General features: G+C 30.7%; 7 protein-coding genes across 11 annotated transcripts; 5 read left to right on the forward strand and 2 right to left on the reverse strand.

The window, feature by feature from the left end:
- The first annotated feature begins 878 nt into the window (after positions 1-878).
- Positions 879-5,652, forward strand: LOC124955613. Its single transcript, XM_047510272.1, has 6 exons — positions 879-2,858; positions 2,938-3,104; positions 3,179-3,381; positions 3,476-3,567; positions 3,664-3,863; positions 3,925-5,652. Exons 1-6 carry the CDS (start codon positions 2,713-2,715, stop codon positions 4,107-4,109), a joined length of 993 nt encoding a protein of 330 aa, XP_047366228.1. The 5' UTR covers positions 879-2,712; the 3' UTR covers positions 4,110-5,652.
- Positions 4,149-6,308, reverse strand: LOC124955610 (RCC1 domain-containing protein 1). 3 transcript variants are annotated; one of them, XM_047510270.1, is made up of 7 exons: positions 6,163-6,308; positions 5,412-5,651; positions 5,127-5,317; positions 4,915-5,044; positions 4,706-4,832; positions 4,501-4,629; positions 4,149-4,392 (listed from the first exon to the last, which is right to left on the reverse strand). In XM_047510270.1, exons 2-7 carry the CDS (start codon positions 5,645-5,647, stop codon positions 4,345-4,347), a joined length of 861 nt encoding a protein of 286 aa, XP_047366226.1. In that variant the 5' UTR covers positions 5,648-5,651; positions 6,163-6,308; the 3' UTR covers positions 4,149-4,344. The 3 variants fall into 3 exon arrangements, with proteins under 3 accessions (XP_047366226.1, XP_047366225.1, XP_047366224.1); XM_047510269.1 differs by having other exon boundaries at positions 4,492-4,629; XM_047510268.1 differs by having other exon boundaries at positions 4,455-4,629.
- LOC124955612 (ADP-ribosylation factor-like protein 3) lies at positions 5,849-8,019 on the forward strand. Its single transcript, XM_047510271.1, has 5 exons — positions 5,849-5,981; positions 6,608-6,736; positions 6,812-6,943; positions 7,302-7,538; positions 7,614-8,019. Exons 1-5 carry the CDS (start codon positions 5,979-5,981, stop codon positions 7,653-7,655), a joined length of 543 nt encoding a protein of 180 aa, XP_047366227.1. The 5' UTR covers positions 5,849-5,978; the 3' UTR covers positions 7,656-8,019.
- Positions 7,219-13,438, reverse strand: LOC124955609. Of its 3 annotated transcripts, none has more exons than XM_047510266.1 (7): positions 13,197-13,438; positions 10,105-10,323; positions 9,601-10,022; positions 9,205-9,516; positions 8,930-9,131; positions 8,643-8,855; positions 7,219-8,518 (listed from the first exon to the last, which is right to left on the reverse strand). In XM_047510266.1, exons 2-7 carry the CDS (start codon positions 10,294-10,296, stop codon positions 8,435-8,437), a joined length of 1,425 nt encoding a protein of 474 aa, XP_047366222.1. In that variant the 5' UTR covers positions 10,297-10,323; positions 13,197-13,438; the 3' UTR covers positions 7,219-8,434. The 3 variants fall into 3 exon arrangements, with proteins under 3 accessions (XP_047366222.1, XP_047366223.1, XP_047366221.1); XM_047510267.1 differs by lacking the exon at positions 13,197-13,438 and adding an exon at positions 10,396-10,595 and having other exon boundaries at positions 8,708-8,855; XM_047510265.1 differs by lacking the exon at positions 13,197-13,438 and adding an exon at positions 10,396-10,569.
- A 2,542-nt stretch (positions 13,439-15,980) lies between these two features.
- On the forward strand, positions 15,981-22,429 carry LOC124955846. Its single transcript, XM_047510867.1, has 5 exons — positions 15,981-16,654; positions 16,830-17,152; positions 20,760-20,984; positions 21,222-21,930; positions 21,990-22,429. Exons 1-5 carry the CDS (start codon positions 16,009-16,011, stop codon positions 22,328-22,330), a joined length of 2,244 nt encoding a protein of 747 aa, XP_047366823.1. The 5' UTR covers positions 15,981-16,008; the 3' UTR covers positions 22,331-22,429.
- Positions 22,430-23,248: 819 nt separating this feature from the next.
- LOC124955847 (odorant receptor 13a-like) lies at positions 23,249-24,733 on the forward strand. Its single transcript, XM_047510868.1, has 3 exons — positions 23,249-23,395; positions 23,581-24,292; positions 24,360-24,733. The coding sequence occupies exons 1-3, from the start codon at positions 23,249-23,251 to the stop codon at positions 24,698-24,700; spliced, it is 1,200 nt and encodes a 399-aa protein (XP_047366824.1). The 3' UTR covers positions 24,701-24,733.
- Positions 24,734-25,310: 577 nt separating this feature from the next.
- On the forward strand, positions 25,311-26,941 carry LOC124955848 (odorant receptor Or2-like). Its single transcript, XM_047510869.1, has 3 exons — positions 25,311-25,610; positions 25,819-26,527; positions 26,601-26,941. Exons 1-3 carry the CDS (start codon positions 25,350-25,352, stop codon positions 26,939-26,941), a joined length of 1,311 nt encoding a protein of 436 aa, XP_047366825.1. The 5' UTR covers positions 25,311-25,349.
- Positions 26,942-27,140: the final 199 nt, after the last annotated feature.

The raw sequence follows: 27,140 nt of genomic DNA on the forward strand, positions 1-27,140 counted from the left end.
GCACGTATTCGTTTGTGTGAAGAACGCGCAAAAGAAAAAAAAAAAAAAAAAAAAAAAAAAGAAAAAAAAGAAATAAAAATAGAAAGAAAGAAAGAAAAAAGAAAGAAAGAAAGAATGAAAGCAAGAAAGAAAAAAAGAATGCAGAACGACGGAGATGTATGTATCTCGTCATGTGTATACGCGATAAACTTTTCGAACGACAGCTTTACCGTTAGTCAAGTAAAATAGTTTCGCAACAATCGATATATTATTACAGACGATGCAAAGTCCACGTATATACATACATCAACATTTAACACATAAATACACATTAACACAAAATAAATCATCATTCGTAAAATGATATGCATAGAAACGCACGCTCTCATATCCAAAAACGTGAAAAAGACACTAAACATGAAACGTGAAGCAGGGCGATGATTGAAGCGAGTGACAAATAAACGACATACAAAACAAAAATACATGTAATGAATATAATGTTTGCAGATAGGTGGGACCAAAAACGACTTTATATCTCTATGTGCATATCCAAGCAACGTGTAATTTAATTAATGAATTAATTAGTTATCCATTATTAATGACTAGGTAAAGAAAAAATGATCCATTGATAACGATCGAGGATGATGACGAACGAGTAATGAATAAAATTAGACGATTAAGTTTGTTTATTAATACATTATATGATTCAATGGTTATTATTATTATTATTATTATTATTATTATTATTATTATTATTATTATTTTATTACAGTGATTAATGTCGATGATAATATTATTATTTAAAAAACGTTCTAAGACATGAATCATTTAGATGTCAAATAGGACATTGCGTATCTATAATTATTAATTATTTTTAATTATTATTATTATTATTATTATTATTATTATTATTATTATTATTATTATATTATTAATTATTATTATTATTGAGACCTTTTGTTGTATTATTTTCAATAAAATGAATTGAAAATATTATTTTTCATCTTCCTTTTATTTTAGCTTTTTCGAGCGGCTTCTAAATCGTATCGATCGTCAATTTCTTTAAGGATAAATTAATGATCGAGAGAAAAAGCCTTTCGAGAAGCATCGTTATGTAAAAGTATTTTATTTAAATTAAAAAAAGCTTTACATTCATTTCCTCGCCATAATTCCTTCTATTTTGTTTCTATTTTCTTTTCTTTTCATAAAAACAGTTCTCATCTTCGTCATTCATAAAATTTCATTTCTTATCATTGGCCGCGTCTGTAAACAATTTTCTTCCCAAAGCTAGAATATTTTTTTCTTCTTTTTAATTGTCAAATATTCCTTTCAAAAACATAAACACAATACATACATACATATATACATACATAAATAATCACACGCCGTGCACAAGAACATATATACACACACACACACGCAGAGACACACACGCGCGCGCAGTTCTTTCTCTCCACGTTTATACTTCTTCTTCCCACTCTCGCGTATCTCCGCGATGATTTTCGTAAACTCGAAAGAACGGGGACGTCGAGAAGCGGTTTAAAAAAATGAAAGATAATGCGAGGACAAATGGAAACAGAAAGATAAAAAGAAAGAAAACGAAAGAGAGAGAGAGATAGAGAGAGATAGAGAGAGAGAGAGAGAGAGAGAGAGAGAGAGAACGACGAAGAAGGTACGAAAAGATAAGAATGATAAAAGTGGAAAAAAAATAGTTTAAAAAGTCACACACACGTACACACGTTACACACATACGCGTACACACACACACACATACACACATTACAAATGTACTAGGTAAGTTCATAACTGCGTATTGCCTTTCTGACTTCGGTGTGAAAATATATAAATAAAAAAAAGTCAGTCGTGCCAGGACTCACGGATTTTCGGATTAATCATACAATATTTGTTAGTTTAGTCGGCGACAACGCGATTGGTTGGCTCTCTGTTCCTTCCATCAGCCTGATTCTTCTTCTTATTTGTCCTTTTTCATTTATACATATATATATATATGTATATATACATGTATATATATATATACATATATATACGTATACATATACATATATACATATGTATTTCTCTTTTCTTTTGATATGAGAAGATCCGATCGTAAATGTCTTCTCGAATATAAAACTGTATTAATTTCTATATTAAGGCAGATTTTCTCCCTACAGAATTTTCTTCTCGCTCGCACTTTTTTACTTATTCGTTTATAATATTTTGTCGAGGAAGGATCGGGCATATCGCAAAGACCTTTTCCACGATATTCCGTGAATAATCTCATACCGAAATCCGCGCGTCCAAGGCCGGCTGTGTCTGTTTCATGTTTTTCAATATTTGTAATTTATCGATAAAATTATAAAAGGTATCGATACATAACAGTCTAAAGTGTGCGCTACTCTACATAATATTATTATATATAAAGTATAAAAGTATACATTATATATAAATATATATATATACATATATATTATATATGAGAAGTATAATATATATATATTATACACACATTGGGATTGGTGAAAATATACGGTTTTTTCGCTTTGGAGTGTTATTTTCTGAAAATATTGAACAAAATATGGAAAAAAAATGAATAAAATCAATGAATAAAAAACAAGCCAGACGTTTTCAGTGCGATTCCTCTTTGCTCACTTTATGCCCATTGATTTTTTTGTTTTGTTTTACAATATCAGTTACATAATGAAACATCTTCGCTCTATCTATTAATCGAAAATGATGCAAAATGAAGAAATTGATCCGCCCATTGAAACGGCGAACTCTTCTTCAGTTAGATACATGAGTACATTACCGGATTTTTTCAACAATACTATTGGAAAAACATTGAAAATTGAGAATTTCAAGCCGCAAAACATAATCGAGTAAACCATAAAAATCGAATTTAATACAAGTATACTTAAAAATACACAAATGTATAAGTAATTTAATTAATTTTTTTAGAGTATTAGGAGATTTCCTTGGTATCGTAAACTATAATACAAACTTAGCATCATTTTGGTTTTTGGATATCTTAGCTCTACAGATACTTCGAAATAATGACGTCTTTGATGACTATTCTCGTGCTATCTTTATCAGCTGGCTAGTAGGAGAAATACAATTGATTCGAGGTAAATGTAAAATAAATTAAAAAAGAATAAATGTACAATCATCTATAAGCTTAAAAGATTTCTCATATTTTCAGATAACAAATTTTCACGTGAAAAATTCTTCGAGGAAATGGAAGTTTTATTCGCTGCCACAGCTATGAAAATTGTTCAAGGCGAAGAGATTCCTCATTGGAATCTAATTACATTTGGTGATGCAGAGATGAAATCGGAAATAGAAGAGGAAGAGCGAAAATTATCGCAAGAACACGATTTATCGTCTCTACAAAATTTGGAATCGGTATGAAATCATAGAATTTTATTAAAATGACGAATTACTTATATGTCAAATAAATTTATAGAGAATTTTTCTTTTTTTTTTCTTTTTTTTTCAGAAAACGCAGACTCCAATAGAAAAAATATCGAAGGAAGAAATAAAATCGGCAGAGATGCTTTTAGACGTAATTATTCGATCAACGTACGACATGTCAGTAATAGAGTTTTATCGTGTATTTATATAATATTATTTTTATTTCTTTGTTCTTTAAAATTTGTAATATTTTTTAATCCACATTATCAACAGGTACGCTGGCGAAGTACGTTATACTCTCGTTTATACGGTATTTGTGGAACCAATTGAGATAAAAGTTCACAATCTACCTTTTAGTATTCGAAAACCCCGTCCAGTTAAATTAATAGGCTCCGATACTGGACATCTTTATTTACGACTTCGAGAGGCTTTGCAAAATGTCGAAGGAAAGGATGGCAAAAAATTGAAATCAAGTATATTAAATGTTATTTTATATATATGATGGATATATACCTTAAGAAATATTATTTTTAGAAAAAAATCTGACAAATACGAAGAAACAATATTTAGATAAGGAATTGGATACAGAATATCCATTACAACCATCGAATTCTTTATCGGATGAAGAGTTTATTTCGTTGAAACGTAGTTTCATTTTACCATTAATAGAATCGAATGAAGCTGCTGATATTTTTCATTTTTATGAACAGACAGTCTAATTATTGGAACAATTTAAGAATCATTTAATTATAAATTAGTATGGTATAGGCATTGATTTTCTTTATTTAATATTCTATTATATACAATAAGAATATTATCTATTAGAAGAAACAATTTCAGTCGATATCATTGTACCCCATTCTTCGCATTTAAAGTCTATTATATTTTTACAATCTAAAGGAATGTCTAATTTAAAAAAAATCGTAGAACTTGTAACTTTTTGCCGTGACTGTCCTAATTGTCCATATTTGTTGGAACCACAACCCCAGAGTGTTTTGTCATCTGTTAATTAAAAAATTAAAAAATATAGGAAATTGCATTCGACATAATTAAATCGTACTAACCCATCATACAAATAGTAAATGTATTTCCACATTGTACTTTTTTTACATTTATATCTATGCATTCCTCTTTATCATTTTTGAAATTGATGACTGTAGGAATTGCTACGACTTTGGTATCTCCGTTTGGTATGCCTAATTCTCCGTTTACATTCCATCCCCAAGTGTAAAGATCTCCCTAATTTTTATAAACAAAAATTTTACGATTTTTTTTTTTTTTTAATCGTTTAAGTATTATTAAATTGATTAGTAACCTGATCTGTGACAACAGCATTGTGCCAACCAGCAGCAGATATTTGCACTACGTTAAGGCCAGCCAGTGCTTCTATTAATTGTGGGTCATCGCAATCTTCTAAATCACCGTGTCCCAATTGTCCACGGCTATAATATAATTGTAATATATAATATTTAAAAATTAATTTATTATGTTGAAATAATAAAATTTTATAAATCTATTACGTACGTTCCCATACCCATCGAATAAACATCGCCATTTTCTGCTAACATTATTGTGTGATCAAAACCACAGGAGAAATCTACAAATTTTATCCTTTTTGGCATTTCTACCAAAATAGGAATATTAAAAATACGCCCTAAAAATAAATGAAAAATTTTGTTACACACTCAATAAGGACTTACATTGATTCATTTAAATGTATTTTAAATATATTCTACCTAAATTTGTAAGAATAACTGTACATCCTCCTTGTGATATTTTGATAGGATATTCTTCTTCCAATTCATTGCTGAAATTGATAAAATTGGGAACCTTCTTCCAAGATTTTTCATAAAGACGATATTGCCAGATTTCATTAGTCGTTGTTGATATTATTACGCTTTCCTTTCCAGCGCCAACAATTTTACACCTACACTAAAAATAGCAATTTATTAATGTTATGAATATATCTTACAAATGATATAATTATTTATTTTCTATTTTTATAAAATTATTATCATTACCTTCCAGATGATTCTGGAATTTTTAATAACTCTGCTGCTTTCTTGTCATCGCTATTGTCTACTTTTCCAATAATATATAATTCCAAATCTCTCCAAAGAAGGAAATAGTTCCAACTAATCTCCATATTTGTAATATCAGAAAAAGGAACTTTTGTGAATTGATCCATTGCTATAACAATGTCTTCTTCTTCCGTAAATAATGAACTTGCATTGAAACCAGCATAAAAGAGCGTCATATTTCTGTAAATTATTTAATAAAATAATTGATATATTAATAATATCATTATTGTATTTTTAAAAGTTGAAATATTTTTGCCAATATCCTTTTTAGGATTTCATTGATCAAAGTCTATTAACAGGAACAGAATATAAATATTTTACATCTTAATATTTGTAAATATCATTGGTTAAAGAGAACAGATGGCATGCATGAGTTTCCTTAGATACGACTAGAAAACACAACAAACATCGAACAGCTTTTACATAACAGAGTCGCATAGTACGTCGCATAACAAACTACTCCCATTTAAATATTTTGTTCCTGTATCAGTGACCGCTTAAAAAATAATGGTAATAGAAAAAATGATATGAATCTAAACGATTGCGCAATATATTATGCACTTGATTTTCGCACAACGTTTAATATATACAAAAAGTACACTACATATCGCACATAACCTATAAGACCTAGTTTAGAACAAAAAGGTATGCACGTAATATGAGATATTAAAATATTTCTGTAAATACTTACGTCGTTTTGTTATTATATTTGAAATTGTTTATTATTTATTACGTATATTGTTATAATATTCAATGAAAATTCATGGAACGAAAAACAAATCATTTCAGACTACAATCCACCCTAAACAAAATTCTTTGCACTGTTGGTAGTATTGTTTAAGAGATTTAGGAATATAAGATTTGATACAAAAATTTAATTTATATATTTAAACTTTATTAAAATATATGTATATATATATATATAATCTTAATATATATATGTATATGTATATATCTTAAAAATGTATTAGTTTATTTATTTATCGTTGAAATTTTAATGGTAAAAAATAAATCGAGATATATCCTTTCGTTGTTGGTAACAATGTCTATCGATCATTCATCCGATTTAAAAATGCATACTTATCTCATTCACTAAATCTTTTATCATTTTATATTATTTATTTTATTTACTTCAGGGTCTTTTATCTATTCTGAGAAAACTACGTTCGAATCCTGAGAAAGAATTACGCCTTTTACTTCTTGGTTTGGATAATGCTGGCAAAACAACGATTTTAAAATCATTAGCTAGCGAAGATATTACACAGGTAAATTATATATCTTTGAATTAAACACGATTATTATAAATATTTTTTAATAATAATTTTCATTTTATTAATAAGGTTACGCCTACGCAAGGTTTCAATATAAAAAGTGTACAAAGCGAAGGATTTAAATTAAATGTTTGGGATATAGGAGGTGCAAGAAAGATTCGACCCTATTGGCGAAATTATTTCGAAAATACTGACGTTCTCGTAAGTAAAATAATATTAGAGGTAGTATTAAAAAAGAGATAAGAATTTTGCAAAATTATTTCAAAGAACATGGACGTTTTTGTTGGTAATAATAATATGATATTATTAGGGGTACCGGAAAGTAATGTCGCTTTCTTAAATTAAATTCAAACGAATAAATTTTTAACAAGTTTTTATTTTTAATCACAATCAAATATCGACATGCGTAGAAACGACATTACTTTCCTGTCCCACTAATATATATTATACTATAAAAAAGAAAAAGTAAAATAATATCAATGAAATAATATCGTTTTATTTCTTTATTTCCTTTCTTTTATCTTTGTCTTTTCTTTTCTTTTCTTTTTTTTTTTCGAAGATCTACGTTGTAGATAGTGCCGATATCACAAGATTAGAAGAAACAGGGCAGGAGCTTTCTGAACTTTTGTTGGAGGAAAAACTCAGCGGTGTTCCATTGTTGGTGTACGCGAATAAACAGGATTTGGGTCAAGCCGTGACAGCAGCGGAAATTGCAGAGGGTCTTGGACTTTACAACATCAAAGATCGCGATTGGCAGATACAATCGTGTGTCGCAATCGAGGGAAAAGGTGTTAAGGTAAAGCTTATAGAATTGTATATAATATAATTAAGAGATTATCGAATTTTTTTACTTTTCTTTTTTTCCATTTAGGAAGGCCTGGAGTGGGCGTGTAAAAATATGAAAAAAAAATAATGAAAGAACGATTCTTCTCCGATCTGTACAGCTTGTACATTCCAGTCATGTTTTATTCATTGCTTTTATCTAATATTTACAAGAAAACATTCACAAAATGCTATTATTCGTAAATCCACTTCGATCACTTCAACATTCTTGTCTGATCGGCGATCAAATTTTTTGCTTCTATGTCAACAAAAGATTATGACAAACGCGCATTCAATTACTTACGAAGAATACGAACTAGCAATAAGTTTGATAATCAAATTAAGAAGAACAAACTATATATATATATATATATATAGGTATGTATATCTATATATTTTCTAATTGAATTAAGTTAATAATTTTCACATCATTGTGAAAAAAATGAAAGAACGATATAAGAATGTATGAGATGATAATTATTAACCCGCTCTTAATTCAAATCCGATATATAAATCCTTTTTAACGAATATTATTGATCGATAAAAGTTTTTCGCTTTTGTAACTGTACACTGTTTTACTTGGAACCAAAACAAAGAAGAAAAAAAACAGTACACAAATGAAAGCGTATGTTGCACAAGTAGCTACTCACGTTATCTAAAAGATATTATTATTCGTATGTTATATAAAACACTCACGATTATTATCGTATTATCGCGGCAACTTCCTCGTATGTACATACATACAAACGATATTATTAAACATCATTGTAACCTGTAAACATTCACTGGCACACAGCGAAGACCTTGATTTTTATTAACGTCTCTTTGATATCAGGGAAAAAAAGTTTTTACACGTATATCACGAAATTCTCATAGTTCGTTGTGCTCTATATTTTCAGTAGTTACTCTGATTTCTTCTTCGTGAAATGACGTACAGTCGGCTGGATATTTCATCTAGAAAAGAGAAAAATGTAAGAACATTAAGGATATTTTAACATTATAACGTATATACATATATATATACATATATATATATATATATATATATATATATATATGTATATATATATATACTTACAATACATTCACTGTGATCCATTAGAGATCCATAAAGTGCCCAAAAGTTGATATTTATTTTATTACTGATAATCCAGGCTGTTGGGAAGCTTAAGACTTTCGTGATTGAAGTACGTAACATCGGTACATCGTTTTCATTCTTTTCGTTGAGAGTACAAAGTATTTGAGTCGCGCATTGTGGATGTTTGATCGCCCATTTGTATGCACGATGAGACTGATAATATTATGAAAGGAGAAATCAGTAAATCGATAATTTTACGTTCGATCGAAAACAAAAATGTTACTCACTCTTAGAATGGGTTCTACGATATCGTTATTAATCGTATTGCTTAGCTTATTACTGAGTTCTCTGGCACTTATTCTTGACATTATGAAACCTTTTTCAGAAGCTAAGTTAACGAGTTCCTGAATATAAGCGATCGCTGGTCCAACGTATTGACTGCTGTCTATCTTCATATTCAAATGTTTCCTTGCAGCAACGTTCAGTAACCTATTCGAATATAAAATTTTATTAATTAAATAGGTCAATATATTATTAAAATGTTTAATGAAAATATACCAACCTAGAAATACTCTCAGCTGGCTTATTAGCGTCGAACATGACAGACCTTGGATATCCCTGAGATTTGAGGAAACTGTTCCCAACAAATTGGATGGTCGTCATGTAACGTTGTCTTGTCGATGGATCGGACACATGAGCGATCCATTCTGCTACAAAATTCGTTGACAATTTGATCCAACGCCGACGTAAAGAAGGATTCTCAAAACTTCCAAGTATTTTTTCGTACTCTATATTACCGTTCTCGTCTGACATTTGAGCGACAAATGCCGACAGGCCACTCTTTTTCCAAATGGCATGACCTAACTCGGAATTACTGCGAATAGAATTTGTCATCTTACATATTTTCTAAAAATGTCTTTAATATAAATAAAACGTATAATAAGATCGATATAAATACCTAAAGTGATTCCACATAACATGAAGATTTTCCAAAATGGGTGGTAAGAACCAAGAATGTCCGGAATGATCATATTTTTTCGAGGAACCTGTTGATTCTCCGCCATTGTTGAAAATATCTATGATCATAGGTAAGAAACCTAAAAGAGCTTCACCATTTCCTTGTTGCCCTAATAACATTTTACTGATATTGATTATGTTCTTAAAGTTAAAGCTCTGTTCTTCTTTGCCATCATCTGTATCTCTGGTAGGCCTTTTTTTATCGAAAGATCCACTCATCGAAGAGAATGTATTCATTAAGGAATCCCAAGATATATCATTTTGATCATTTCGTTCATTTGCTAACATACCACCAACTTTCAAAAGTATCTCGCCAATTCCACTCTCATCAGATTTGTCAGTTCCTGCCAGCGTGTCACTGATCTATTTATTTCAAGGGATTAACTTGAGATTCCGTAAGATATCTCGGGAAAGATAAGTATCGTCGAAGTAATAATTTTTATACCTGTTTGCCTACATCCGATTGTACGAAAGCACTCGCTACATTCTGAAGTCCACCAACGGCATCTCTGTTCGTAAGAAAAGACTTGGCAGCTTCGATAAAAGCGCTAGACATATCGTTTTCATCCTCTGTCTCACAACGAGCAACTGCTAGCAAAAGAAAGAGGAGCCATGTTCTAGACAGTAGCCACATCATCCTCAGAATCTCTGTCTCTTTCTCTGTCTGTAAAAAAGATTTCCTGTATGATTTTCGAACGGTATATATTTGTTTTGCGCTTTAAATTTATATTCCAACGTCATTCGTTGTATCGTCGTGGATGATTTTGAAGAGAAGTAAGGTAGGTGTCATTGACCCCGGCGATTCCTTCAACCGGATCTTGATTCTGGTCGGGTTATTTTAGGTTGGCACGCCCCATCCTCGTTGGGACGATTTTAAGCGTTTCTATCATCCACGTTCTATCGAAGATACGATCTTAAATTTCGTCCTACGGAAACGTATAAATTTGACGTGAAAGCCGTGATTTCGTGACGTTAAAAACTCGATTCGTAAAGAAGTCATTGCACTAAATTTCAAACAGACGAATTCGAAGCTTTAATAGATAGTATTAACTTCATTTAAATATGTTTATTGTTTTCACCTGTGACTCGTCAAATTTATCGCGCTCCGTAAGGAAGGACGAACGCGATCGTTATAAAGTCAATGTATCCCTCTAACGCGCAATTTGAGTACCGTAAACCGCATGAAATTGGCATTCTCTAGCTTGGGTAACGATTCGGTCTAACGGTACGAGCTGTGTTAGTCATCGTTCCGCCGACGCGCCAAATTCTTCGATTGTTGGTCCCTTTGTCATATTATATTATTTGTGTATATAAGTCAAACAAAAGAATAAGATTTTATTTCTTTTGGTATTCATATATAGATATAATTAAATATCAATGTATAAGAGGATATATTTTAAAAGTGTTAAAATATAAAATGTTATTGACGAAGATTTACAATGGATCGAAAAAATCAGGCATGTTATTTCAAAGGGAAAGTATTCTATAAAAAAAATCTCGTATTATTCAACTTCTATCATTTATTTCTTTTTTTCTTTTCTCTTTGAAATACCGTACTAATATTTTCCATTTTCCGTATGTCTCGTTCTTCTATGTAAAACAGATGCTCGATTAATGATCTAACGAATCGTATTATCGAGTTATCGATCAATGATAAAAAAAAAAAAAAAACGCCATCGATAAGTCAAGAAAAATAATTTCCATAAACATTAATCGAATCAACTTCTTTCAACATAACCATAGATCGCATCGTAATTCTTTTGTCGGTCAAAGATCGATGAATTCTTTAATTCAATTAATTCGTTGAAAAAATTAAATTTTTCTCATAATTAATAAAAAAAAAAAAAAAAAAAAAAAAAAAAAAAAAAAAGAAAGAAAAAAAAAACAAATTAAATAAGTAAATAAATCTTTATCATATCGAATCAAATCATATTATAGTTCACAGACGATGAATTTCTTTAATGAACAATGTAGAAAGAGATCGCTATGTGAGATCAAGTTTTTCACCATTTCAATATTAATATACAATTTTAAATAAATTATATACGTATATTTAATACGTAATAAGCAAATGATAAATAAGAAAAAGAAGTAAATGACGTATATAAACCAAACGACCTATTTCCTTATTCTGATAATACAAAAATTCGCACTTACAATAGTTCTAACGAAAAAAGAAAAAAAAAAAAAAATATAAATAGTTGCACATTATCTTGATCATTAGCATTTTTTTTCTAACAATAAGTCAGCAACCAACAGCGAAAATATGCTCTTTATCAATGTTTCTTTTTCATTTGCATTAACATGGGACTCACAATTTTATTTGCTTATTTTTTCTTACAAAAATAAGCGTTACAATTCTTCCACATTCGCATGCTTCGCGACGAACCGGAACGGCAAAGAAGAGTTCAATGCCGTGCATGTTTAATAACGCGTGCCGTTAAAGAGCATTCGAGTCTCTCGATATTGCACGAAAATCATTTAACGGTTTCTTTAACTACAACATTGTAATATTTTTTAATGAAAAGTTTTTTTTATTTAAAAAGATGTTTGCATTCCATAAACAATTCGTGCTTTTGAAAATAAATTAGTATTTTTCTTATCGACTTATAGATAAAGAAAAACCTTGACTGAATAATAACATTTAAAAAACCATTATAATTTAATCGTCTTGAAATATTACATGTTATTAACGTAGTTACTTTTTAAAATAAAAGTTACATTTTGCAACGTTGAATCTTTTAATAAAAAGGTATATCAAATGTAATCGACGAATTACTAATTTATAAATCAATGATTTTCATTGTATATATTTATTTTAAGTGCAACGATTTGATTTTCCTTTGTTTTAATTAAGTAAGCATATATATATATATATATATATATATATATATATATATATATATACTGAAAGATTGATTATTTATGAACCATCTTATTAAAGTTAATTGTTCAATATGTATATTAAAATTTACTAAGCATAAATCCTGTTACTTCCTCATTATAAAGTTGAATTGGAACGCACGGGCACGTTTAATGATTTTTCTATGAACATCGATAAAGTTGAATCGAGTGTACGAAATCGTAGGACGAAAGAAATGAATTAAAAATCATGGGACGTGATGTTATACGTTACAAGTATAAATCTTTTAATTGGGATGAACATACGCTCTTTTGGATTTCGAGGTAACGATGTAATTAAAATGGTTTACCGGTTCGGAAAATTTGCTATCTCGATAGACGACTGTTGCCACAATTAAGTACTGTAATCGGTGTCAACTAGAGCGTGCTGACTGGAGATTTTCGAAGATAAATAAACGAAGTAAAATCATCGAAATTTGCAAACCTAAATAGATCCTTAAATGAATATTATATTCGTCTACGTTGATATGTTAATAAAAATATCGAGTCATATTTCAATATTTTTCTATTGAAAATTCCAACATTATTTATTGCCTAATCGAATCATTTCTAAAAGTTTTTTTTTTTTTCTAATTTCAATCGATATTAATTCATTAATAAAATATAGAAATTTACCAGAAAACGATGCAATTATTTCTCCTTCTTTATTCCTCTAGATTTAAAAGCACGTTATCGATGAGAACGAATCGTCCGGATGTAATGCGTCTTCCAGAATGAATTTCAACGAAAAAAAGACGCTCGTTGTTGGGTAGAACGATTCAGTCGGTCCTTTCGGTCTCGACTCCGTACACTTGACACAGCGAAGGTTGTGGCGTGACTGGTGTCGGACGTAGCTGGACGAACGGTACTTACCTGAGTGGAGCGTACCTGGCCTACGAACAAACGTGGCGAGCGAGACGAGCAGGACGCAACACAAAACGAATACGATGCAGCACACCTTTTTTTTTTTCAATCTCTTTTTCTTTCATTTCTCCTTTTTTTCTTTTTCTTCTTCTTTTTTTATTCATCATTAATTATTATCAATTAATAGAAAGAAAAAAAAGAAACTTGGATCCACGTGTCTTATAAAATATTATAAATTTACAAAATGTTAAGATATTATCCTTCAAATATTTCTCTTAATAAAGTATGATAATTAATATGGCAGAGTCAGCGGATATTTAATTAATTATGTCTTACAGTAATGTTTTGTACGAACGTCTCGAAAAGTGTAGGTCATTGACCTCCCCAAAAAATTAGGGAACTAAAGTCCGTCGATGGTAACGTCGGCCACTCGATTCCAAGTACCAAGGTCGCACCTTGTTCGATACAATGCCAGAAAGAGCATTCAACCGGTTCCAAAGTGTGGCTCGATGCCAAGATTTAAGTGCCAGATGATCGTTGACATTCCTTCATGGATTTATTTATTTTCTACCTTTAGTCGTATGCACATAAGTTATCGATTAAATGACATAATTCTTTGACAAACAATTCTACGAGTTCCTCGTGTTTCCTTCTTTTTTTCAAAGTATTAAATTTTAATCGTAAATCCTATTTTTCGCCATTAAGATATGCTTACCCTTGAAATACATCATGTTCCTATTTCACTCAGTTCAATTTATGTTATACATTCATTCGCATTTGATTCATTTGAAATCTTTCTTTTTTTTTTTTTTTTTATAACTGTGTCAAAAGGAGGTGTATTTACACGATATAACCGAGTTATCTTTATAAGTTTTAACTGTTTGACATAATATTTTTATTTGTTTTTTATTGTTTTTCTTTCAAGAAAACAATCTTACGTCGACTATTTAACAAATAACAGACAAATCACGTCACCGCATAAATTTTTTCTTTTTCTTTTTTTTTTTTACGAAATTCAATGAAAAGCTAAATTGTCGGACATATTTTTAATTGCACATATTGAGAATCATTAAATTTATTAATACGTATTCAAATATTCGTACGATCCACTGAATTTGTTATTAAAAATTCGTTATGAAATTTCTTATTACACGATATTATTACATGGGAACGAATAATTTTATTTGAAATGTTTTACTAGATAGTCATAAATAAGGCTTATCTCGTAATTATACGATTGTTTTGTGGATCATCCAGGGAACTCGTTACTCTTAACGTTTTAACTGCAAAACCGATAAGTATAGAAGGATAGATGGGGACTTAATTTTTTTTTTTTATCGTAAAACTATGACTTTGCAGTTTGTATGCATTAGATCACTAACATATTGTAAGGGTATTTATTACTTGAAAACATTTTTTAAATTGTAATAATATATTCGACAATTTTATAGATTTTCAAATAAACTTAATGTATTACAATGTACACGTATATAGAAGAAATGTCAACATTTCAATTAGTATTTGGTATAACAAAACGTTATTTCTTTTTTCAAATTTTTAACACATTTCGTGTAACAAATTAATTTCTCTGTTTCTAAAGAAAAACAAAGAAAAAGAAACAATTTTATTTCTTGAACAATTATTTAAATAGCATTCGAGTATTTTCATGATTAGATATATAATAATCGTTTAGAAACCGTTCTTATCGTAGATACTATTTTCGAAGGACTATCGTCTGTTCTAAGATCGTACTAGTTTCACGATACTCATACAAACGATGAGCTATGAAAAATTGATTAGTTTAAGAACCGATTCACGTACTACATCTATTTCCTTCCCCTTTCTTTATAGGTCTTTAAAAAGAATGAAAGACTTCGAAAGTGAAGAAATATATATTTTTTGCTTGTCAATTGTAACAAAAGTAAAGACCCGAGTGAAACATGATGATATAGTTATAGTATGCTCTTTAAAGATATGTCATTCGGCCTAATACGTATACATATATATATACATATGTATATCGTACAATACTCCTTTAGAAAGGAAAGAAAAGGTTTTCACCTGAATAAATGATCAAAGTAGATAGAACATCAAACTTGTCTTTTATGTTTCTTTCTTTCGATATATAGAATATTCGAGTTAAAGAAAGAAGAAAGAAAACGGAGTTTCTTTGTGTGAATCAATGTCCTAAGATGAAGAGGAAATCAAGTTGGAATAAAGAAACAATATATGCTTTGAACTTATACAAAACATTTCTTGGATTGATCGGAGTTTGGCCATTTGATGTGGAAAATTTGTCATCCAAGTTACGTTGGTTCCTGTCTATGTTGATACAAGTTAGTAGATGCGTTAGCAATAAAAATTCAATAGTTGAGATGCATTAATGAATCACTCAACACATTGAATCTTATAATAATGAAAATTTTTTTGACTCTTGCAATAAAGTGTACAAGAATTATGTGTTAGTCAATGTTATTAACTTTATAAGCAAAATTTTAAAGCTCATAATCGATATATTTAGATGAGTACGATAAGCAGTCTATCGTTAGAGGTTTATCAACACTGCGTGGATCTCGATGACACCATGGATGCATTTTTAATGGATCTTTCGTCACTCGTCAGTATCTCAAAACTATTCCTTACGAGACTGAATTATAGACATACTCGTTTCTTGTTATCTTCTATCATCGAAGATCTTTCAATTTTGGATGATTCAAATCGAAAAGAAATCGTGATGAAATATACTACCAGAGGAAGAATCGTTTCAGCTACTATACTTTACTTAGGTTACGCATCTGGGATGAGCTTTATTTTCAGAACTCTACCACTTCATTACGTTCTATCACAAAATATCGATCGAAATGAGACATACAATCTAAAAGTAACGAGTTATTTCTTGTCAACTTATTGCGTTTTCAACGATCAATCAGGATTTTGGCGTGCTGCAATCCTTCTTCTTCAAACTATGCAGATTTTTGTTAATGCTACCTCTCACTGTGGAAATGACGGCTTCTTTTTCGGTATTGCAATGCATCTCTGCGGTCAGTTCGAAGTACTCAGAATGAATTTTGCCGATTTGGAGAATAAGAAGAATCTTTCTTGTAAAAAAATAGGCGTACTTGTACGTAGACACTGTCATTTGATTCGTCTTGCTGATAACCTAGAAGAAGCATTTAACATGATAATATTGATACAGTTATTGATGAGTGCTTTACTTCTTTGCGTCGAGGGTATGTTATTTTTCCATTTATTATTATTATCAAATGAACTTTCGTTATCGTTTAAGGGAGAATCGCGTGATACGATCATGAAAGATATCATATATGTATACTTTATACATCCCAGTGTATTATTATGTCCTATAGAAATATATTGTTTTAGTGTGAAAACGAAATTATTTTCCAGGCTTTCAAATGTTGGTCTCGCTCGATGCTAACGACATTATTGCAACTACCAAGCATGCTGTCTTAATCGTCACATTACTTGTTCAAATATTTATCTATTCTTACGCAGGTAATATGCTCGAATCAAAGTCTGCCGATTTAGTTCTCGGTGTTTACGATTGTCCGTGGTATACTTTCGACACGAGTGTCATAAAAAATCTAGCCTTCGTCATTTTCTATGGTAGAATACCACGTCAAGTGACAGCTGGTAAATTCGTTTCTATGAACTTTTTCACTTTCAAAGAAATTATCAAAGCTTCAGGCTCTTATATTTCCGTATTGAGAGTAGCATTATACGAATAAAGGTTTGTTACTTTCGCAGGATTAAAAATCATTTCTATTTATTACGTTTATTATTATGACAATGACACAGCAAAGTCAATCATTTTGTATTAGTTATAAAATCAATTGAAAATTATTATTGACACTCATGGAGATTAGATGAAATTGATTGATTTCATGAATTAGAACTCTATGAATAGACTTCTATTTCTATACCATTATGGTTTCATTATATTTTCTTATAGGCTACACATACCGCGTCTCCTTTGATTTTTTACGGAGAATGTTTCAGACTGATTTTTTAATAAACAATAAAAGGATAGATTAGAGAAAACACGAAACGTCAAAGCAACGATGAAGGAAGCTTCATGTAATAATTAACTTGAATGAGAACGATTCACAGATATTCGATGACAGCTCGTATTCCAAGCAAAATGTTTCTACCTTTTCATTATATAGAATCTCATTACAGTCAGTAAGCGTTGGTCTTCGTATAAGCTATAATTTCTAGGTGCAACAGGTGTGCGAGAACCATTGCCTAGAAATGTGTATGTAATCGTACATATATATGTACAATTTACAACATCTATGCTTTGCGAGAGTGTATATAAATAAAAAATTAAAGAAAAAGAAGACTTTCTATTATCTCCAGTCAAGACGATGGCATGTGATTTTACGAATCTGAAGTTTATCTGCTTACGTTAATGTTCAGTTTATGACGATGAATCTTGAGAAAAGGAAAGAAGGACGATGACATATTCAACATTTCGGTATTCTAAACGAATATATTATAATGTATAGTTGGAACACTTGGCTTATGTTCCCTCAAAAAAAAAAAAAAAAAAAAAAAAATGAGTCGAATCATTAATCCTGTGATATTTAACTGTTTCTTTGAGATAACGTATGCTATTCTTAGAAAATGATTATAATACAATTAAATTTTCGATTTGCAATCGTTACCTCCATCTAATAACATAAATAAACTTTTTATCGAATTAATTTTCTTTTCGAAATTCTTTCCTTTCATCCGATTAAGATTAAATAATTTATATTTTCGATTTTATTTTATGTACATCGAGTATAATTGTGAAATATTTTAATAATATTCTATATTATCACGAAATAGAGTTTGCGTTGGTCGCGATAACAAACTCATTTATTGTTTCTTAGATTCGAAAACGTTCTTCGTTCAACGTGCGAACGTCAATGAAGAATTAAAGTAAGCAAACTTTTTTCTGAATAATTTCAACGATTTTTATTTTTATTTTTATTTTTATTTTGATACGAATAATCGCAATTGTCCGTTTATATTTCAATGCCATTTACAAAACCTTTTCTTTCCAATTCTAAGGAAACATTAAAATACATACATTTTATATTCCTAATCTTACTTCAATAGATAAATAGATGTAGTAAAATTCTATAATAATTTCTTAAAGAGACACATTGAAAAATTTTTATTTCTTTATTATTTTTATTTTTCTAATTAATTTTTATTATTTCTTATTTATTTTTATTTATTGAAGCACTTAATAGAGAAAAGTTTGTGAACAGCCTTATTTCGTGCGCAATTATTGACCGTCGGTGCATTTGATTTCCTCTCTACTAACTTATTGGCTTATCAATGATCCTCTATCGATATAAGTTTAGCGATCAAGTCATATTATTCATTTATCACGATCACCATTTTTTTTTTTTTTTTAGAAATGTACAAAATTTCTGGGATTCTAAACGATTTTATAACAGACAAATTTCTTCTTTATCGATTGAGTCGTCGTTAAGAAAGGCAGCTACTTTGGTCGATGATTGAAGAATATCTCTATATTCCTCACGATGGATTTGTCCATATCTTAAAAATATTCACAGGAGAATATAATTTATCTGGAGGTGGTTCGATTTCGTGTGCCATCTCTTTCCAATCTTTATATGATTCTGATAGAAATTCAGAATTGTTGGAAAAATAATGTTCACACTCCCCGTAATTTGAATTTTTGAACAGGAAAATATAATTTACCCGCAGATGACCCGATTTCACGTGCCACCTCTTTGCACGTCATGTGATCCTGATATAAATTCAGATTTGTGGGAAAAATTTCGATTTGTTCATAACTTGGAATTTATTTCAAGAATGACATAATTTGGCAGAGAACATAACTTGTTAATACGATTTCGCTTATGTAAATCGTATAAGGAAAATAATGATAAGATTTTATTGAGTAAACATTGAATTTTTCTTCACGTTAAGATTTATTTGGATTTTTTTTATTTATATATAGAAAAGATATATTATTTTATAATTATACAAATACTTATTTTATCATATATATATATATAATATGTATGCAATTTCTTTTTTAAATATTAATTATGCAAATAATTTTATTTTGTAATTATATACATTATTTCCAATTTTTACGATCTTCTTGATTATGTGTCAGTGTTCTGTGCGTATTTAAAAATGATTTTCAATGATTTTCAAATGTTCCCATTATTTTTATTATATTTCTGAGTGCTTTTATGTAATTGTATAGATGATCTCCAGGATTGATTGGCTTTATGTACTTTCAAAATGGTTGAAAGAATGATTTCCTTTACATATTTTAAAAAGTTGTCCAAAAAGTTAATCGTTTGTTTGTTTTTCCTGTAAATCAGAAATAAATTTTGTTAAAATTACGCTAATCTTTTCATATAACTTGCTTTGAAGAGTTATTATCGATATATGCTGCTTGCTTACTTTTGTTAAATATGTTACTGAATGCATTAAATTTAAATATTACTGTCACTAATGACACTTTACTGTATAATATATACAATGAGATAATATAAAACTAAAGGAAGTGTAATTTTAATAAATGTTTATAAATTTCTGTAATTTTAATAAAATTTTGGAAGTGTTACAAGAATGAAGATTGTACAATATATTGAAAGAAAGAAATGAAGTTACAGTACGTATTAATTTTCATGTGACGAAAAAATATCTTCTGCATTTCGTATTGGCAAAGTACCAAAATAGAAAATGAAATATTTTCAAAACGGATTCTCGATGTTTTTTATTTTAAGATGCGACCGACACCATTAATTCAATCTACCTTGAATTCAATTGAAAGAATTTATGCTATTAATTTATCTATTTATAATTTTTGTTCAATTTTGATAATCAAGTTTATTAATAAATTTACGTAAAATGTACCTACCAATGAGGGAAAACACTTGTATCGGAAGAACTTAATTTTCTTACTTCAATGTTAAAACGGATATTTTTCCTGCTGAGTGTAAGAGGTGTTTATGATGTTTACCATTAATAGGAATAAATGTTATGTCAGAAACACAATTTTGAGGACGGTATAATTTAGTTGCATACATTCTCAATAGTCAGAAAAATGTAACAACATCAAATTATGTCTTATCGTCCATAATGTCACCGTTCGTACAAAGAGCTATAGTTCCTTGTAATGTCCAGGAATTACAGAAGCTTCTGTTCAATTTCTCATGGCTCTTATTCATCCCCATCAATTTCGTTTAGTTTATTCCTTGCGATCTATCACGAATAATACACGAGGTAGTTTGATCGATATCTATATTTTGATGCGTTTATGAAAAGTTTCTTTAGCTCTTTTACTTTTTTCTTTTCTTTTATTCTCCGCTATCTTATTACGAACGTCGTGTCATCACGAGTGGACCTAAGAAAATGTCGACGAACGATGTCGTCTGGAATACTGACGCCACGTATGCTTTAGGAGTATACAAATACATAACTTGGACAACCGGCATATGGCCGCTAGACAACGAAGGAATATTTTCAATGATTCGCTTTGGCATCGCTTTCGCTTTGGAGGTAGAACAATACTTTTACTTTGCAGGAATACAGAATATATCATTGTAACGAGGACAGGCGCGTCGCGATATATCGTTGATCTTTAAGAGATCGTTTTGGAAAAAAAAAAAAAAAAAAAAGAAAAAAAAGAAAAAAAAAAAGAGAAAAAGAGAGAGAAAGATACTATGAGTGTGCTTTAAACTGTCTAAAAATCATTTCGGTAGTCGATCCTTTCTTCACTCATATCGTCTACCATAGTTCAGTGCACTAGTTTCCGTTCTGATGGAAATCCAGCTGAGTTGCGGCAACACCGATGAGACTCTGGATTTCTTTGGGGTGTCCGCGTCATCGATGATCGGTCTAATCAAACTAATATTCATCAAGTTACATCAAGAGGATCTACGGAGGATCATCTTGTCAGCACTGAAGGACTGGTCCACGTTCGTCGACAGATCTCCGACAAAGGATATAATGTTGAAATATACACATCACGGCAAATTGGTATGCCGTATACAAGTAGGCCTTGGTCTGGTTATCATTACAGCGATGATATTGGATGCTCTGCCAGCTTCGGAGTCATCTCTTTTGAACAATGCTACATCTAACGATGAGATTGTTAAACGAATACCTCTTAAGACGATGTGCCTCTTTGGCAACATGTCAACGTCTACTTATTGGACAGTTTTCATTTTACAGGGAGTACAGCTGTTGGATGCTGTAATCCTCGATTGTGGAAACGACGTTTTTTTCTTCGGAATTGCCATGCATATTTGCGGTCAGTTCGATGCACTCAAGATATTTTGCGAAGAATTTAAAGTGGAAGATGAAGAGAATCGTGTTCAGAAAATCAAAGAATTTGTTGAGAGACATTCGCATATCTTGGATCTCGTTCATCGACTCGGGAATAGTTTCAATTATATTCTTTTGGTAATTTTAATGGGCAATGGGTTGCACATCTGTTCAGCAGGTAATAAGTTTCTTAACTTTTTGATTATGAATGTATTCGTTACGTTTTCAAACTTTTAGGAATACAAATAATTGTGTTATCGAAACAAAGCGACCTAATTCCTCTTATCAAAGCAGTTCTTTTATTCAACATACTTCTCGGACAACTTTTTCTTTATAGCTACGCTGGAGATTATCTGTCATCGTTGTCTGAAAACATTCACCATGAGATTTACAATTGTCCTTGGTACGAATTCTCACCGAATATTATTCGAAATTTAAAGTTCATCATTATGAGAACGCACATACCATTTCGCCTTAAAGCAGGAAAGTTTTATGCTATGGATATGGAGAATTTCAAGAATATCCTAAAAGCATTTTTTTCATATTTTTCTCTTTTACGAATAGTATTCGACAAGTGACAGTACATATTTCGTTTGCATCATACGAAATGATGATCAGTGTAAGTAATAAAAATAATCCTAATTAAGCTTAATAACTTATCGTCCATTACAATCCATTATAACCTAATTGTATAGTTGAATGAAATAAACTCAACGAAAACAAAAATATTATTTCTAATAGTACTTCTACGATACCATTAATAGAAAGTTTCTTTTTCAAACTTACTTGATTTTTGATTCATCTTTGCGATCCATTTTTTTTTAATTTCATATTCCCTTTGCAACCTTGATGTATCTCTTATCACCATGTTTAAAATTCACTATACACAGCACCAACAAAGTCCTTATACAGTGGACTGTGTCGAGGTTGTTTTGTTGGGAAGCTCTACGGTTATTCAACAATTTTATTAGTAAGTATAAATAAAATATATTCATCATGAATAAAATAGATCGAAGGAAAGAGAGAGAGAGAGAGAGAGAGAGAGAGAGAGAGAGAGAGAGAGGAAGAGTACATTTTCTTACTACAATATTATTGTACAAAATATTTACCAAGAAGACGCTTTCCAAAAAATGACGTTAAAGGTATGAATTTCATAGAAAGGAAATTCGACAATGCTATAATTCAGCTATACATATGGTATGAAAAATATAACCGAACATAAAATTATACGATATACTCTGTAATATTATCGCTCATGCATAAGTTCATAGTTTGTTGCATTAAGCATGAATTACGAAGCTCGCGTGCATATTCCCATAGCTTTACTCATCGCCATCAATTACGTTTAAGTTGTTCCTCGCAATCATACGGTAATAATACATGTGACAGTTTGATCCATACATTTTGATGGATTATGATGAAAACTTTCTCTTCTTTTATTCTGCAGTATCGTATAGAAAATATCATAACGTGTCTTTGAAAGTTTATCAGAAAAAATGGATATGGAAGACGTTGTCTGGAATTCTGACGCCAAGTATGCTTTAGGGACATACAAATTTATAACTTGGACTACTGGAACATGGCCTTTACAGGATGAAGGAATATTTGCGATGATTCGCTTCACTATTGCCTTCATCTTGGAGGTAATACAGTACTTTTTCTTTATAAAAATAACAAAGATCGTTGCACACAAGACATACAAATCGTTATATAGGTACTAGAAGAAAAAAAATATTAAAGAAAATTATAAATGTTTTAAGTGTACTGTATATATAAAATTTAATATCATCTTGATCTGTTCTTAACTCGTATTTTTTTTTTGCCCCAGTTTAGTTTACTAGCTTCTGTTCTATTGGAAATCCGGCTAAACTGCGGCAATACGGACAATACATTAGAGTTCTTTGGATTGACAGCAGGAATGACAACGGGTTTAACAAAATTAATTTTCGTCAAGTTACACCAAAAAGATTTACGGAAAATCCTTTTATCGGCAATTAAGGATTGGTCCTCGATCGAAGTAAAAAATTCTTCGGCAAAGGAGATAATATGGAAATATACTCATCGAGGCAAGTTGGTATGCCGCGTACAAATGAGCTTGGGTCTGTTAATCATTGGATCGATGATACTGGATGCTGTGCCAACATTAGATTCCTTACAGCAGGACAATACCACTTTGAGCGAAGAGAATATTAGACAGATTCCACTTCGGACTATGTGTCTTTTCGGCAACATGTCAACGTCAAGTTATTGGACAGTCTTCGTTTTACAAGGAGTTCAATTATTGAATTCGATAGCTGTTAATATGGGAAACGATGTTTTCTTCTTTGCTATTGCCATGCATATTTGTGGTCAACTCGACGCACTAAGAATTTTTTGTGACGATTTTAAAGCGAATGATGAGAAGGATCGAGTTTTGAAGATCGAAAAATTTGTTCGTAGACACTGCCATCTGTTGGAACTTGCTCAACGACTTGAGAACACCCTAACTAATATTCTCTTAGTGAATTTAATGACCGATGGATTCCACACTTGTTTAGCAGGTATTAGATTTTCTAACGTTTTCATTATAAAAGACTCTGTAACATTAATATGATTTTCAATTTTTAGGAATACAAATCATTATTATGTCTAATAACATTGACATTGTTCCTCTCACCAAAGTGAGCTCTGTGATTATCATCATCTTAGCACAACTTTTTTTATATAGCTATGCAGGTGATTCCCTATCATCGTTATTCCAAAATATTTGCCAAGTGATTTATAATTGTCCATGGTATGAATTTTCACCGAATAACGTTCGAAATTTGATGTTTATAATTATGAAAACGCATATGCCATTTCATCTTACGGCGGGAAGGTTTTATATCATGGATATTGAGAATTTCAAGAACATTGTGAAAACATGCTTTTCATTATTTTCTCTCTTACGAATTGTATTTGCAGAGTGAACATTACAGTGATGTAAGTAATAAAATTTTATTCTTCTCGTCTTAATTAATTCTGTTTACATAAAATGTTCCTGTGTAAATAACGGTATAGAAAAAGATTTAATTTATGATCAACTAGTTTTAATTTAAATTGTGTCTTGATCGTATTAGAATTGTATTTGATTTTTTTATTATTTTTATTTTTATAAACTTACCATAGCTTATCATAGCTTAACACTTGCGATTTCCTCCAATGTAAATTGGTGTGTCCAATTCGTTTGATGAAAAACATTCTGCATGTTGAATATTTGCATTTATCCATTAGGAATGAAAAACATATATCTACAATTGTAGAGTACATTGCAAGAGAAATATATTGTACTTTCTTATCTCCGATATTACTCGACAAGATACGATAAAAATGTTATTGGAAAACCTTCATAGTATCCATAGACATTGAAACTTCACTCGATACTATAATTCAGAAAAATATAACTCAGTCTAAAATAATGTGATATTGTCCATAATGTTGGCACTTAGGTTAAGGGGTCGTACTTTGTTACATCGGGCATAAATTACGGAACTAGTGTGCATTTTCCCATAGCCCTTTTCTCATTCCTAACAATTACGTTTAGATCATGCAAGAATAATACATGGGTTAGTTTGGTCTATGCACTTAGATGCATCTGGTAAAAACTTTTTCTTCCACCTATACTCTTTTCTATTCCTTTATTTCCTTGTATCGTATCGCGGACATTGTGTCATCACGAGTGAACCCGACAGAATGGCGAACGATGATATAGTCTGGAATACCGACTCCACCAATGCTTTAAAAATATACAAATATATAACTTGGACAATTGGCACGTGGCCGCTACAGGATGAAGGAATATTTGCGATGATTCGTTTTGGCATATCCTTCGTTTTAGAGGTAGTACAATAATTTTCACTTAGAAAAAAATATAAAATGTCATTGCAAAGAAGACAGACACATCGCGATAGGTTGTTGACCTTTTTACATCACTTCGCCATAAAAAAAGAAAAAGAAAAAGAAAAAGAGAAATATTATAAGCATTAAACGTACACAACTTTTTGGTTTTTGGTGCGTATCATCTATGGTTTCGTATCGTCTACGACAGTTCGGTACATTAGTTTCCGTTCTGATGGAAGTCCAGTTGAATTGCGGGAACACCGATGAGACTCTTGATTTTCTTGGAGCTGCAGCGTCAACGTTCTCTGGTTTAATGAAATTAATATTCATCAAGTTACATCGAACGGATTTACAGAGAATTATCTTATCAGCTCTGAAGGATTGGTCCTCGATCATTGCTATTTCTTCGGTGAAAGAGATAATGTTAAAGTATACAGAACGAGGCAAGTTGGTATGCCGCGTACAAATGGGCTTCGCACTGATCATAATTTCAGCAATGATATTAGATGCTTTGCCAAAATCAGACTTATCTCATTCGGATAATAGCACTTTGAACGAAGATATCGTTAAACGAATACCTTTAAGGACAATGTGTCTTTTTGGCAACATATCAACATCAACTTATTGGACAGTCTTCATTTTACAGACGATCCAGATGTTGAATGCTGTTTTCGTCGACACTGGAAATGACGTTTTTTTCTTTGGAATTGCTATGCATATTTGCGGTCAGCTCGATTCACTCAAAATATTTCATAACGAATTTAAAGTGTTGGATGAAGAGAATCGTGTTCGTAAAATCAAGGAATTCATTGATAGGCACTCGCATCTGTTGAATCTTGCAAGACTGCTCGAGAATACCTATAATAATATTCTTTTGGTAATTCTAATGACAAGTGGATTGCACATTTGTTTAGCAGGTAATACTATTTTTTACTCTGATATAAGATTCATTAATGTCTCTCTGATGCTGATCCAATTTTCAACTTTTAGGGATACAAATCATGTTGTTATATAAACAAAATGATATAGTTCCTCTTGTCAAAGCTATCGTAGCGTTTATTATCATTTTAGGACAACTTTTTCTATATAGTTACGTCGGGAATTATCTTTCATCATTATCCCAAGAAATTTGCCAAGTGATATCTAATTGCCCTTGGTATGAATTCCCACCGAGTATCGTTCGAAGTTTTGTGTTTATAATTATGAGAACACACGTACCGTTGCTTATCACGGCTGGAAGATTTTATCCTATGGACATGTCGGGTTTTAAGAACATTTTAAAAGCTTCTTTTTCATATTTTTCTGTTTTACGAATCGCATTCGAAGAGTGATGTTATATGTGTTCCATTTGTAACATAGAAAATGATGATCACTGTAAGTAATAAAATTGGTAGTAATTAAGCATATCTACGTCATGTCTTCTCTTATTACGTATCAAAGAAATAATTCAATTTGTTCCAAATGGATAAAATATTATTTAATACATCGATATCCGACATTTTTTACGTCTTTGTGACTTATCGTAACTTA

The sequence above is a fragment of the Vespa velutina genome, chromosome 19 (assembly GCF_912470025.1).
Source record: "Vespa velutina chromosome 19, iVesVel2.1, whole genome shotgun sequence".
Lineage (NCBI taxonomy): Eukaryota > Metazoa > Arthropoda > Insecta > Hymenoptera > Vespidae > Vespa > Vespa velutina.

Excerpts from the sequence above, each read along its gene's own strand:
- LOC124955613 (XM_047510272.1), top strand. The coding sequence starts at position 2,713 with ATGATGCAAAATGAAGAAATTGATCCGCCCATTGAAACGGCGAACTCT. Across the intron at positions 3,105-3,178 it reads AGAAATACAATTGATTCGAG|ATAACAAATTTTCACGTGAA; the intron begins GTAAATGTAAAA and ends TCATATTTTCAG. Across the intron at positions 3,382-3,475 it reads CTCTACAAAATTTGGAATCG|AAAACGCAGACTCCAATAGA; the intron begins GTATGAAATCAT and ends TTTTTTTTTCAG.
- LOC124955610 (XM_047510268.1), bottom strand. The coding sequence starts at position 5,647 with ATGACGCTCTTTTATGCTGGTTTCAATGCAAGTTCATTATTTACGGAA. Across the intron at positions 4,630-4,705 it reads ATGCTGTTGTCACAGATCAG|GGAGATCTTTACACTTGGGG; the intron begins GTTACTAATCAA and ends TATAAAAATTAG. Across the intron at positions 4,393-4,454 it reads ATTTACTATTTGTATGATGG|ATGACAAAACACTCTGGGGT; the intron begins GTTAGTACGATT and ends TTTAATTAACAG.
- LOC124955612 (XM_047510271.1), top strand. Across the intron at positions 6,737-6,811 it reads CTAGCGAAGATATTACACAG|GTTACGCCTACGCAAGGTTT; the intron begins GTAAATTATATA and ends TTTATTAATAAG. Across the intron at positions 7,539-7,613 it reads TCGAGGGAAAAGGTGTTAAG|GAAGGCCTGGAGTGGGCGTG; the intron begins GTAAAGCTTATA and ends TTTTCCATTTAG.
- LOC124955609 (XM_047510265.1), bottom strand. The coding sequence starts at position 10,449 with ATGACACCTACCTTACTTCTCTTCAAAATCATCCACGACGATACAACG. Across the intron at positions 9,132-9,204 it reads CCAGCTGAGAGTATTTCTAG|GTTACTGAACGTTGCTGCAA; the intron begins GTTGGTATATTT and ends ATATTCGAATAG. Across the intron at positions 8,856-8,929 it reads TCGTAGAACCCATTCTAAGA|TCTCATCGTGCATACAAATG; the intron begins GTGAGTAACATT and ends TAATATTATCAG.
- LOC124955846 (XM_047510867.1), top strand. The coding sequence starts at position 16,009 with ATGGATGCATTTTTAATGGATCTTTCGTCACTCGTCAGTATCTCAAAA. Across the intron at positions 16,655-16,829 it reads TTTACTTCTTTGCGTCGAGG|GCTTTCAAATGTTGGTCTCG; the intron begins GTATGTTATTTT and ends ATTATTTTCCAG. Across the intron at positions 20,985-21,221 it reads GCATCGCTTTCGCTTTGGAG|TTCAGTGCACTAGTTTCCGT; the intron begins GTAGAACAATAC and ends CGTCTACCATAG.
- LOC124955847 (XM_047510868.1), top strand. The coding sequence starts at position 23,249 with ATGGATATGGAAGACGTTGTCTGGAATTCTGACGCCAAGTATGCTTTA. Across the intron at positions 23,396-23,580 it reads CTATTGCCTTCATCTTGGAG|TTTAGTTTACTAGCTTCTGT; the intron begins GTAATACAGTAC and ends TTTTTGCCCCAG. Across the intron at positions 24,293-24,359 it reads ATTCCACACTTGTTTAGCAG|GAATACAAATCATTATTATG; the intron begins GTATTAGATTTT and ends TTCAATTTTTAG.
- LOC124955848 (XM_047510869.1), top strand. The coding sequence starts at position 25,350 with ATGCACTTAGATGCATCTGGTAAAAACTTTTTCTTCCACCTATACTCT. Across the intron at positions 25,611-25,818 it reads GCATATCCTTCGTTTTAGAG|TTCGGTACATTAGTTTCCGT; the intron begins GTAGTACAATAA and ends CGTCTACGACAG. Across the intron at positions 26,528-26,600 it reads ATTGCACATTTGTTTAGCAG|GGATACAAATCATGTTGTTA; the intron begins GTAATACTATTT and ends TTCAACTTTTAG.